Source organism: Prionailurus viverrinus, chromosome A3, assembly GCF_022837055.1.
Source record: "Prionailurus viverrinus isolate Anna chromosome A3, UM_Priviv_1.0, whole genome shotgun sequence".
NCBI lineage: Eukaryota > Metazoa > Chordata > Mammalia > Carnivora > Felidae > Prionailurus > Prionailurus viverrinus.
Genome location: NC_062563.1, coordinates 110,957,307 through 110,971,231, shown reverse-complemented (window position 1 = coordinate 110,971,231; position 13,925 = coordinate 110,957,307). Strand labels below are relative to the sequence as shown.

Genomic DNA, 13,925 nt, shown 5'->3' with positions numbered 1-13,925 from the left:
TGCATTTGTTATTTCCTCATGGGACAATTTGTTAAGTGCCAACTAAAAATAAAATCTATTGTTGAAAAAGAAAAATGTAGCTTTTTTTTCTTGAAAATTATTCAGTACTGCTCTGTGAGTAGACACGACAGGTAAAATTTTTAGAGTAGTTTTTTTTGTTTTTGTTTTTGTTTTTAGAGAGAGAGCATGTGAGCAGGGAAGAAGGGCAGGAGGAGAGAGAGAGAGAGAGAGAGAGAGAGAGAGAGAGAGAAAGACAGAGACAGAGAAAGAGACAGAGACAGAGACAGAGAGAGAGAGACAATCCCAAGCAGGCTCCACACTTAGCACAGAGCTCAACACAGGGCTCAATCCCACAACCCTGGGATCATGACCTGAGCCCAAATCAAGAGTCAGATGCTTAGCCGACTGAGCCACCCTGGCGCCCCAGAGTATTTTTAATAATTAAATTTTTATATTAAAAATTCAGTTAGTAATTTAGAAAATGTACTTAAAATTTTTTTTTTTTTGTAAATTTTTTCAACGTTTTTATTTATTTTTGGGACAGAGAGAGACAGAGCATGAACGGGGGAGGGGCAGAGAGAGAGGGAGACACAGAATCGGAAACAGGCTCCAGGCTCTGAGCCATCAGCCCAGAGCCCGATGCGGGACTCGAACTTACGGACCGCGAGATCGTGACCTGGCTGAGGTCGGACGCTTAACCGACTGCGCCACCCAGGCGCCCCTAAAAATTCTTTTATTATTCCCTCTGAACTGCGATACATAAAACCTTTCTATGGCATTAAAATGAAAGATGGAGGAGTTCAGAACATGCCACACCAAAATATGCCTCTCTGGCATATTGGTTATTTTGAGCTGAAGGTACTTGATGAACAGCAGACCCCTTTCTACCTACAAGCAGGTCATAAAATTTCTCATGAGAAAGGTGCCCTCCCTGTATCAGGAAGACCAGACTGAGAGTCAAGGCTGAAATAGACCTGTACAAACAAACCTACTAAAACCAGTTTCCTGCACATATTTCCTAGCCCTGTCCCACAGTTTACTGCCCCTGGCCCAAAGCCCTTTCTTGTCACATTCCTACTATTTACTGTTCTTTGTGCAGAACGGCATGTAAGTTTTTGGGCCTAATGGCTACTTCAGGTTGAAAATATTAAAAAAATCTGTGTGCTCTTCTCTTGTTAATCTGTCTCATATCAATTTAATTCTTAGGCCAGCCACAGAACCTAAGAAGATAGAAGAGAGATTTTTTTCTTCCCTATAGATATGAATTTTCAAAAATGACACATCTCGAAATACAGTAATATGACACACCTACCTAAAATCAGATGCATTCTATCTTTGTTAATTTCTGGCAAAGATTTAGCACTAGGTGTTGCTCCTGATGCCTGGTTTAAATTGATGGGTGTAGAACGTTTTTGTATGCCAGGTATTGCTGCTGCTTCTGCAGACTCTGAACATGTGAATCCTGTGCTATTTAACCAAAGTGCCACTGCGTGGAGAATCGGGGCCCAGGAATTCCGGTAGTGAAGTCTAGCTGTATCAATAGTCTCAGGAGTATAAAATGCTCCGCCTGTAAAATAATCAAGCCAATCAAAGCCATTACTTTTTATTGTAAGTGTTTAACCATTTATCAACAGCTAACTTAAAAATACTCATTACTTACTGTGTTAGTCCATTTGGGCTGCTATAACAAAACACCACAGACTGGGTGGCTTATAAACAACAGAATTTATTTCTCACAGTTCTGGAGGCAAGAAGTCTGAGATCACGTGCCAGCATGCTCGGTTAAGGGCCATGTCTCTGACTCCATGTGGGGTCTCTTCTACAAGGGTACCAATCCCATTCAGAAGGGCTCCGTCTCATGACCTAAGCACGTCCCAAAGACCTCACTTTCTGATACCATCACCATGGGGATTAGGTTTCAACACGTGAATTTTTTTTTTTTTTTTAAATTTTTTTTTTCAACGTTTATTTATTTTTGGGACAGAGAGAGACAGAGCATGAACGGGGGAGAGGCAGAGAGAGAGGGAGACACAGAATCGGAAACAGGCTCCAGGCTCCGAGCCATCAGCCCAGAGCCCGATGCGGGGCTCGAACTCATGGACCGAGAGATCGCGACCTGGCTGAAGTCGGACGCTTAACCGACTGCGCCACCCAGGCGCCCCACAACACGTGAATTTTGAGGGGACACACAATTCAGACACAGCACATACAAAAGAGCAATCTGACCAATTGAGATTCTCTTCATTACCAAGCCACCAAAACTAACGTCTTTCCTGCCACTGCTGAACTGGAGTGCCTGTGTTTTCCTCACCAATGCTAGGGTTTCCAGTCTTTCCTCTGCAACTGTGGATGCTGCTGGGAACCCAGTACCTTTCTCTACCTTGTGGCCACAGGCTTCCTCTTCACTTCCTCTTCACTTCCTCTTCACACTCCCTAAAGCCCTGGTCGCCTTCACTTTCCATCACTCTTTCTATCGCCTTTCTCTCTGTCGCAGAGACAGGGAACTCTGTCCCTTCTTTCTCTTTCTTTCAACTCCCCCTCTGCCATTCTCCCTCATCTCCTGTTTACACTGTCAAACTGAAGATTTCCCCCATCTGTCCTTGCATTCACTGACCAGCACAGCAATAAACTTCATTATAGTTATGCATAATGACTTGTTATGCATAGTTATTTAGAGTATGTTAGCTCATAAAGTTATTATTATAACAGGGAGAACATGTTTGCTTGGGTTAACAAATAAGCTTAAGGCTGTATTTGAATTCAGAAATTCAATATGGAGAACAGGCTCCAAGTGAGAGAATGCCAAGTTTAAGTCCACAGAAATTGAAAATGTTATTGCTACATCTTAAATCACTTTATTAAATTATCAATAATTAAAAATTTAAATTTAAGATGTTATACTATCTTTATAAATTTAAGATGTAAAAGTTATATCATAATATTATTAGTGATTGTCGCTAGCTTCCACCCATTACATTTTGTTTAATTACTACTCTGAACTCCATAAAGGCCAAACTCTGAACGCAGTACTTACCATCTGCGGGGAGCTGACTAGCAAATTCGGCTGGTAAAGTCAAAAGCGCGTAGTCTTTTAGTGCCGCCAACCACAGGCGGCTGAGTGTTGGCAGCTCGGGTTGCACAAGTGTGATTAAACTATCTGGCGGTAGTTCATCTATGGTACCAAAATCATCATCATCATCATCAGTGCTTTTAATTGCTCTTTTTGGTTTTGACTCCGCTTCCTTCTTAATATTCATAGCAACCACATATACCTAGTGCGGTATTCAGGAGGAGAAAATAACAAGGCATAATACTAAGAAATGACATAATCTAAGTTGCTATGATTATACAATTGAATTACCAAAAGTAGCTGAGTACAGACACTGGAGAGGATACAGCCTCATGAGTTCCTGAGAGCCTCCAAAGAATAATTCCACCTGCTTTGGAGGTAATTTGTTTTTATTGCTCTGACTTCTGACTATTCCTCTCATAAAATATTCCTTGAGTAGGGTTCTCTGAATTTCTTCTGGTTTCTCTTGCTATACTTTACAAAGCCCCCTTTTATGTGTGTCTTTTTTTAACTTTTTCTTTTCGTCATAGGGTATAACTTCCTGTTTACTGTCTCTACTTTCACAGACTTATTAGACACAATTGGACAGCATTCAAAGAAAAAGGCTGGGGCACGGGGGAAGGGTCACAGAAAGGATTTCCATAAATATCCTTCTAACCCCTTAAGTGATAGTTAGCAATCTAGTCTTTATAACAGAGAGATGAGCATATAATTTACTGCTTACATATATATTATCCATATCCTTTCTCTCCACTTGGTAAACCAAAAGGATGTATAATAGCAACTTCCTAAATCATAATTTAAAAAAAAATTGTTTTAAGTTTATTCATTTTTGAGAGAGACACACACAGCGTGAGCAGGGGAGGGAAGAGAGAGATAGAGATAGAGATAGAGATAGAGATAGAGATAGAGACAGAGAGAGACATGGAATCCAAAGCAGGCTCCAGGCTCTGAGCTGTCAGCACAGAGCCTGACGCAGGGCTCAAACTCATGAACCGTGAGATCATGACCTGAGCTGAAGTCGGATGCTTAACTGACTGAGCCACCCAGGCGCCCCTCCTAAATCATAATTTTAAAGATTCTTCTTTGTTACAGTTATACACGTTTGTTTTTGTACATGCATTTAGGCTTTGGCAAGTGGTACAGACCAAGCAGAGACTAGGAGGCAAAAGTAGGTGAAGGTTTTACTCTATATGCAATGGGGAAGAGAAGAGGTCACTACAGGATTTATAGACCAGATGTTATGTATCTTCCCTTAACTTTTTTTTTTTAATTTTTTTTTCAACGTTTATTTATTCCCTTAACTTTTGATGTTATTTAAAAAGTTATACTATAAAAAGTTTTGGAAATGGGTTTTTAAAATTACTATAATTCCAATTTCCAGGTTATCATATTCTGTCTTTGTAAGCTGGAATGCTGTTGTACAGAGAACTTTGGGTTTAATTTTATCTTCTAACATATCATAAGGTTTTCCCATGGAATCCTAGTCTTTATAACCCTTCATGGCTGCAGGGGGTGAGCCATAATAGGTCTAACAACTTCCCCATCGTTGAAATTTTATATTTACTTCTGATTCTCTAGTCAGCCTTCAGAATCTTTTTTTTTTTTTTTTTTCAACATTTATTTTCGGGACAGAGAGAGACAGAGCATGAACGGGGGAGGGGCAGAGAGAGAGGGAGACACAGAATCAGAAACAGGCTCCAGGCTCTGAGCCATCAGCCCAGAGCCCGACACGGGGCTCGAACTCACGGACCGCGAGATCATGACCTGGCTGACGTCGGACGCTTAACCGACTGCGACACCCAGGCGCCCCAGCCTTCAGAATCTTAAAAAAGACTACTTATAGTTTTCAAAAACAAAAGGTGTTCAGTTCTTCACATTATAAATAATGTTCCAAGTAAACCTTTTTTTGTAAACACTTCCTTCCTACACTTTGGATATTCTTCCCTAGATAAAGTCTCAGAAACAGAATTACTGCATTACTGATTATAAATCTTTTTTATGGCTGTGAATAGACACTGTCAACACCTTTCCAAAAGGGTTCTATAATTTATATTGCTACTTGCAATACAGGAGAATATATTTTTTAGGATTATTTTTTTTAACAAATTTTGGCTTATTTTTCTTATTAGATATCACACAAGAAAAATAGAAAAATGAGAAGCATAAAATGAAGAAAATAAGAAAATATCATTAACATTCCAGATAAGTTGTATATACATATTCATAGTCTTTTAAACAATACTTGGATTCTTCTAGCACAAGATAATATCTAAGGAGTGATCAGGTAGGGTCATCAGTTTTCCAAGACCACTGACTCCAGACACCTTGACACTGAGACCTCAGGCTCCAGGGCACAAGTGACTCACGGAGCATGTCTGAGCACTTGTTCTTGTTTTGACCGGTCCGTGGACGCCTGAGAATACATGTACACCAGACCACTGTCCTCAATAAAAACCCCAGACCCCAAGCAAAGATGAGACTCACTCTCCTTTCCTTTCCAAGTCTCCCAGAGACTTGGTATCTGTATCTGCTCTCTCTATATCTTCAGTAAACTCTGCTCCCACTTCCTCTCAGCTCGTGTTTGATTTCTATCCTGTGCAAAGCCAAAGACCCTCCTGGTTGGTCCTGTAGGGCCCCCTCGGGGTCCTCGGACCCAGCTAGCCTGCATCAGTGAAGACCCCAGATTGTGGGGGACTGAGAAGTGGGTGGCCAAGAGCTTAGGAAGTGGAGATACTGAAATTTCAGTGAACTGAGATGTGAAGAGGAGAGACAGAAAGCAGTGAGTAAAAGAGAATGCTGAGTTGGGGAGGAAAGCAGGTAAGAAGACCAAGCATGTAGAGGGAGAGGCTGAAGACACACAGGTGGGCAGGACTGATGGCACTGAGCTGGAAACAGTCTCCCCTTCCTACTCATGCCTAAAGGGAAAGTTCCCAAACCATGTAAATCTAAAGATTTCAAGGAAACAATCTGAGGAGACAGACAATGGAAATCCTCAGCTTTCTGAGTGAAAAAGTATAACCAAAGAAAGGTCTTGAGGAGAGAAATCTAGAATATGCTGGCCGTTTGAAGAGAATGATAAAGGAAAGGAAGATAAGCAGGGAAAGAATTGCTAGACAGCATTGAAGGCTGAGGCGTGAGGTGCAAATCATTAAATTATAGAACAAGTTACCCCCCCCCAAAATGTGTCAAATACAAATGTACATTGTTAATTTAATTATGTGAGGTTCTGGGGCGCCTGGGTGGCTCAGTCGGTTAAGCATCCGACTTCGACTCAGGTCACGATCTCGCGGTCCGTGAGTTCAAGCCCCGCGTCGGGCTCTGGGTTGATGGCTCAGAGCCTGGAGCCTGCTTCTGATTCTGTGTCTCCCTCTCTCTCTGCCCCTCCCCCATTCATGCTCTGTCTCTCTCTGGCTCAAAAATAAATAAACATTAAAAAAAAATTAAAAAAAAATTATGTGAGGTTCTGATCTAACTTTTTAAAAGTAATGATCTGTCTTCCATTCAGTCCCAGTCCCAGTGGTTGGTCCTTTTATATACATTGCCTTACAAGATATTATCTCCATGTTCTAATGAAAAACTAAGGCTCTAAGAGGTCGAATCACTTGACCAAAATCACAAAAATGGTAAATGCCAGAGACAGAATTTGTTCTAGGGCCTCTGAGTCAATATTTAATGCTTTTTATACTAAACTATGCCAGGCTTCCTAGTAGGTGAATCAAGCATATTAATGCAGGTCAGCAAAGAACTAGCTGACTGGCAACCAATGTGCTGAACTTCAGACCCCACAGTGGTCTCTACATTTGGGGAAATGAGTGAATGGGGTTGGAGAATTCAGAACAATGCGGGTTTTCAGATAAAAATCAATACATCAACTGCAATGTAATTTCTATAGACAAGAAAAGTAGCAGTTTTAGATAAAAACTCAGATACATGAAAATTAACAAAGAATTTTTATCATTTTCAAAGTGAGAAAACAGAGATAAGTCATATTATAGTAACGTTTTCTTACACTACTTCCCATCTAAAAAGGTTTGCATTGATTTGAAAAAAAAACTAAATTTTTATCAATAAGAGCAATCATTTTATCAAACAAAAAATATTATTTTGCTTTCTAAGCCAAAAATGGCAGCAGGGAAAAATAAGGGAACCTTCATGGATAATCTACTTGAAGGATAGCTTGATCTACAGTCTAAAAATCAGAGAAAACTAATTTCCATATCTTATTGAGCTCTATATTTTTCCATTTTTATTTTTGTGGGGGAAAAAAGTACAGCAAAAATTCAGAGGCTCTTTATCTGAACTATATCACGTGGATGCTGCATGCTTTGAGTCAGCAAGTGTCTACTGGGTTGTCATCAGCCACTGATACTAGAGAAATAGAGAAGTCGGGTACTGGTTGGCAGAGGGAGGGTTACTTGAAATACTGTAGGTCAGATAGTAAGAATTTGAAAGCAAATGGCAGAAGGAATTTGGAAAAGTGAATTTAAAGCAATATCACAATTTTTTAAAAAATGTCTGTGGGGGCGCCTGGGTGGCGCAGTCGGTTAAGCGTCCGACTTCAGCCAGGTCATGATCTCGCGGCCCGTGAGTTCGAGCCCTGCGTCGGGCTCTGGGCTGATGGCTCAGAGCCTGGAGCCTGTTTCCGATTCTGTGTCTCCCTCTCTCTCTGCCCCTCCCCGTTCATGCTCTGTCTCTCTCTGTCCCAAAAATAAATAAATGTTGAAAAAAAATTAAAAAAAAAAAAAGTCTGTGGAATGAAAAAGGTAAAGCCAGCTATAGAAACAAAACAAAACAAAACAAAACAAAACAAAACAAAACACACAAACAGAAAACTGCAATCTTGGTATCAATGAGCAGTGGCAAGTCTCTTGAAATTTAATCAGATAAAAGACTTTTTTTTTTTTTTTAAGTAAATTCTACACCCAACGTGGGGCTTGAACTCACAACCCTAAGATCAAGAGTCGCATGCTCCACCAACTGAGCCAGCCAGGTAACTATCAAATAAAAGATTCTTGGCATAAAATATTTTATATTACTTATATTTGTAGTTTTCTCTGCCTAATTTCCACATAATTAGTTAAGGGATCAATTTCTCAATATCAAAATTTTGAAAAAACTGATTAAAAACTGTAATTTTCAGAGGCTTCATAAGAGCTCTTTTGAGACATAAACATATACGTATTTCAGCGAGAAGGAGCAAATAATAGATTTTCAAAAAGCATTCCATACCAAAGATCAGTTTTAAAAGAACAATAACCAAATAAAATTTTTTTTTACCTACAGGAGGAGTAGGGGAACATTTTCTCATGGATGGGGAAATGGTTCAAAAACAATAGGCTGTGGTTACCTCTGCCCACGCTTTGAGAACAGCCAGTTTTTCCATGGTTGTGGCACTCTCTCGGTACAGTTGGCTAGAAGATCCTTTTCCAGCCTGCACTTTGTCCAGAGAAGAAACAAGCAGATTGTGCACTCGACGGAGGTCATTGAGATCACTGACAACTCCACTTCCGATCCACGTACTACACACCTGGCCAAAGAAAAACATTGTTAATGTTGTATAAAAAAATTAACACAAAACATATAAGAGTATAAATATGATTTTTTTCCTTGGGGAAGAAACATAAAATAAAACCAACGAAGAAAACAAAACAAAAAAACCCCAATGCTGTGCTTCAGTATTATTTTGAATCAGAAATCAATAGCAAGAGTAGGATTTATTGTACTCTTATGTGGAAAATGAACGGTGATTTACTTATGCTTCCATTTTCTAATTTGACAAAAATTTTAATAGAAAAAATTTTCTGCCTGTATCAGTTCAGAATCAGTTGTGAATAATCCTTCAATTCAACAACATTTCTGCTTACCACAGATAAAACGTTATTCTGAGTGCTATGGAAGAGATTAAAAAATAAATAAAGGGCTAAAATCTGGTCCCTGTTCTCAAGGAAGAGAACGTAGATTGAATGAACACACACGACCATTTTAGGATTGCAACACTACACTTAAAAACAGAGAAGGGAGACATCACTTCCAGGAGGAGAAATGGGAATGTTTGGAGATCAGGAAGGTCTGTGTGTATAGATACAGAGGAGTTACAAGGGAAAAGTGATGAGATTAGCAAAGTTAAGTGGGATCAGATTATGGTGCAATTTAAATTCCAGGAGAACTGAATACTGACTTTGTTCTATGGGCAATCATAAGTTTCCAAGGCCTCTGGGCAGGGAGATTACAATTAGAATTATGCTTTAGGAAGATTGCTCCAGCATTTATGCCAGCAAAGAGGGTATTTAGATGGTTAGCCATGTGTTCAGTAAAGTGACTATTATAATATTGTGGGGCAGAGAATATAGATGAAACTGGGAATGGAATAAAAAGGGAGAGTCATCTGAGAGAGATTTGGAGGTAGAAATCACAGGATTTGGAAACCAATTAAATATTTTTAGGGGGAGGGGGCGGGGCCTTAGAAAAAGTGTGAGGACTCAAAGATTGCCAAAGCTTCTAACTTGGATGAAAGTGAGGAAAGTGAGGCCACTGCTTAAGAGACAAGAAAGGAAAAAGGAAAGGTTGGGGGAGATGAGAAGTTAGAGAGCATTTTTAACCTTGCACAGTTTAACATGCTGAGTTCAAAGTACTAGTAGGGGACCTGTGGGAAGATATTCAGCAGACAGGTGGAACCTTGGTTCTGGATTTCAGGAGGAAGGTAAAAAATAACGAAGTAGATGCTCAATATCAGTCACCATCAGGGAAGTGCAAATCAAAACCACAATGAGATATCACCTCACACCTGTCAGAATGACTAAAATAAAAAACGCCAGAAACAACAGATGTTGGTGAGGATGTGGAGAAAAAGGAACCCTATTGCCCGGTTGGTGGGAATGCAAACTGGTGCAGCTACTATGGAAAACAGTATGGAGGTTCCTCAAAAAGTTAAAAATAGAGATAACTTATGATCCAGTAACTGCACTACTAGGTATCTACCCAAAGAATACGAAAACAATTCAAAGGGATACATGCACTCCTAGGTGTACTGCAGCATCATTTATAATAGCCAGATTATGGAAGCAACCTAAGTGTCCATTGACAAATGAATGGATAAAGATGTGGTGTATATGCATGTGTGTGTATACACACACATACATATATACACACATATCATATATGTTATACATGTTACATATATACACATTATATATATTATATATATATACATTATATATATATATATATATATATGATGGAATATTATTCACCCATAAAAAGAATGAAATCTTGCCATTTGCAACAACATCGATAGATCTAGAGAGTACTATGCTAAATGAAATAAGCCTATGCTAAATGAATAAGACTAAGACAAATACAATATGATTTCATTCATATGTGGAATTTAAGAAACAAAATAAATGAACAAAAGAAAAAAAAAGAGACACAAACCAAAAAATAGACTCTTAACTATAGAGCAACAACTGATAGTTACCAGAGGGGAGGTGGGTGGAGCTAGGGTGAAGGAGATTAAGAGTACGCTAATACGATGAGCACAGAGTGAACAACAGAATTGTTGAGTCGCTAATATTGTACACTGAAACTAATATAACACTGTAGTTAACACTGGCTATTATTTAGTAATAATAGCAATGTTACCAGGTAAATTTGTTCAAGGACTGAGGTACAAAAAAAAGGTGTTAAGGGCAGAACACAGGGCAAGTATTTATACTTAAGGGACAAGTGGAATAAGAATAAACAATGAAAGAAATTGAAAAGAAAATTCCAGAAAAACAAAAGAAAAACCAGGCAAGTGCGGTGACACTGGAGCCAAGGGAAGAATGTCAAGAAGTAAGGGGTGGCCTGGTAGTGCCACCTTTACTCCACAATTACAAGTCCTCATGTTCTGATTATCTGAAATCTTTGGGTCAAGATGTGGGTCACAATTCACAACTTTTTGATGAAAGGTAGTAAGGCCAGTGAACCTCACTAAGAAATACATCAAGCAAGACGTGTGGCAGCACCCCCCCCCAATTAACAGAAGGACACTTCTGTCGTGAAATGTAGTACAAATCACAGTAAGAGGGACGGATCAATACTCTAGCCCCACTCAGCTTCACATCAAGACAAATGACAGTCAGGTCAGGTTTCACCAGCAAATAAATAATGAAAAAGCTTTTGTTTTTCAGAGCGTTTGGATATTAAATCATAATTAATGGATTATGTTTCTATATTTAAAATTTTTTTAAGCTGAGAATAAATATTTATGTAAATCATTTTATTCTCTTATAATCTTATCCTCCCAGAATTCAGAACTAAGTTTAATAAAAATTAAAAAGGACATTTTAAAATTGATTGTTATTAATTATGAACATATTGATGGCAAAATAAAATGCCAGTCAAAATATTGTTGGAAATATAATGAAACTTGAAGTAGAAAGATTTTAAATATGATTATGAAAATAGAGTTGCTATTCTTTAGGAAACTGAGCAACATATTGAAGAGATCTGATACACATTTCTCTTGAGGTAGAAATACAACTAAAAGTTGGGGGAAACTAAACACTGAGGATTTGGCACAAAGTTTAATTTATAAAAACATTAATTATCTCTTCCACTTTAAAGAAGATGAAACTAGATATTGCAGGTACTGCATTATAGGTTTGGTTTATCAAGAAAGGCATAGCAGCACTGAATCAGCAAAATCATTTTCAGAGAAAAGACCTTGGCCTTACATCAAAGGAGGGGTGCGTGAATGTACATTTATAAATTTTAATCTGAAATAAGATAAAGTATATATTATGTTTAAGATTGCTAGGCTGATTTAAATGATTTTTTATTAAGCCATTGATTACTTGTCCACATGTGTGTTCCACTTGAGTCTTCCTGTAATATCTAAAAATTGTCCTGATTTTCAGGTTTAACATAACATCTATTCCAGTAAATAAGGTGGGATGCAATGTTTCATGACCTGTCCAAAGCCAACTCCTTACTTTTCTTTAAAGAAAAGGAATTTGCAACCCACTGTTCCATTTGTTTCAAAAGCAGGTTTCCTTCAAGAAACAGAAGGATAGGAGGTCAAAACGTAAGCCTGCCTCTAGATAAGGAGAAACTTCTTATAGAAAAAGCAGCTAGAGGCACATAAAGAATGAGACGTTGAAGGCAAATTCAGTAAGAAGAAATTTTCATAGTACTCATCCACAAGATGAAATCTGAATAGCCTTTGCTTTTCTATGAACAGGAGCTTTGTATGATTCTTCTGCTTAAATACTATGCTTTAAAACATCACCATGATACATTTATTTATACATAACTATGATTTCTGATTGTGTGTTGGTATCCCAAACAAAATGGCCTCCTCTAACTCTGAGGTTTGTATCATGATCCACAGACTTCTCTTTTCTTTAAAAAATTTTTTTAATGTTTATTCATTTTTTTTGAGAGACAGAGAGTGAGTGAGTAGGGGAGGGGCAGAGAGACAGAAAGACACAGAATCTGAAGCAGGCTCCAGGCTCTAGAGGCAAACTCATTCAGCCACAGAGAGAACACAGTAAGAACTTCACACTTACCATTGCAAACAGCAGAACATTCTCTTTCTAGAGGTCACAGCTTGATTATGGATTCTCAGCAATAATGATGGACCCAAACCCATACTCCAGAAAACTGGGAAGGAGAGGGTTGCCTCTCTTCTATCTTTAGGAAAGCAGATAAAGACTCTGATTTCCCGGGGGCTCCTGGGTGACTCAGTTGGTTGAGCATCCAACTTCGGCTCAGGTCACAATCTTACAGTTTGTGGGTTCGAGTCCCATATTGGGCTCTGTGCTGACAGCTCAGAGCCTGGAGCCTGCTTCGGATTCTGTCTCCCTCTCTCTCTGCCCCACCCCCACTCAGCTGTCGGTCTGGCTCCCTCAAAAAGAAATAATAAACATTAAAAAATAAAAAAGAATTGGATTTCCTGAAACACGGGAGTTAAATGCATGAATCCTTTTTCAGAATGAGGCATGAAAAAGAGGAATTTACTAAAAGTGTAGGAATATAAGTGCTTGCTTTTGTGACTCTTTTCAAATGTAATAATGTTAGAACAATTCCCCTGCAATTAATTTTACAATTAAATTTCCATATTGTTAAATTCTCTTTAGGATAAGTGATTCCCAGAAACTTGTAAATTTTTCAAAACTTGTGATGAAAAAAGTCTTTTTTGGGGGTGCCTGGGTGGTTCAGTTGGTTAAGCTTCTGACTTCAGCTCAGGTCATGATCTCCCGGTTTGTGGGTTTGTGCTTTCTCTCTGTCCCTCCCCAGCTTGTGCTCGGTCTCTCACTCTTAAAAATAAACATTAAAAAAGTTTTTTTTATTAAAAAAAAATCTTCTTTTATGTTTATTTTTTAAGTTTATTTATTTTTGAGATAGAGCATGGGGGAGGGGAAGAGAGGAGACGGGCTCCCAATCAGTCTCTGCCCACTCTCAGCCCAGAGCCTGACATGGGGTCTAATCTCTCTAACCATAATATCATGGCCTGAGCTGAAATCAAGAGTCAGATGCCTAACCGACTGAGCCACCCTGACGCCCCCAACAATTTTCTATTACCTAATTATCATTAATAATACATTATTTAATTATTTTGTAATCTTACTTTAATTTTTAGTTGTTTTTATGATTTTCATACCTCTGTTTACTTCTGGATAATATAAAAGCTACGTATCCCAAAGTCATCTCCTCAGCTATGACAAAAAAAGGGATGCGACTAAGTTACTACTTCATCATTTGATACAGAATAAAAAAGGAAACTGTCACTATTGTGTTTTCAAGATAAAAAACAAACATTATTTGATTTTTCCCTCTTCTTTCTTGGAGGTGAAATTCTAAGGCATCTATT

General features: G+C 38.6%; 1 protein-coding gene across 1 annotated transcript in view; it reads right to left on the bottom strand.

Annotated features, from left to right (window-relative positions):
* Positions 1 to 13,925, bottom strand: part of HEATR5B (HEAT repeat containing 5B) — a 101,129-nt gene that overhangs the window by 20,022 nt on the left and 67,182 nt on the right. The window contains exons 27-29 of the mRNA XM_047852537.1: positions 8,421 to 8,600; positions 3,035 to 3,272; positions 1,313 to 1,567 (exon numbers count right to left, since the gene is read on the bottom strand). Coding sequence (XP_047708493.1) covers positions 1,313 to 1,567; positions 3,035 to 3,272; positions 8,421 to 8,600 — 673 coding nt within the window. The remainder of the gene's footprint in view (positions 1 to 1,312; positions 1,568 to 3,034; positions 3,273 to 8,420; positions 8,601 to 13,925) is intronic.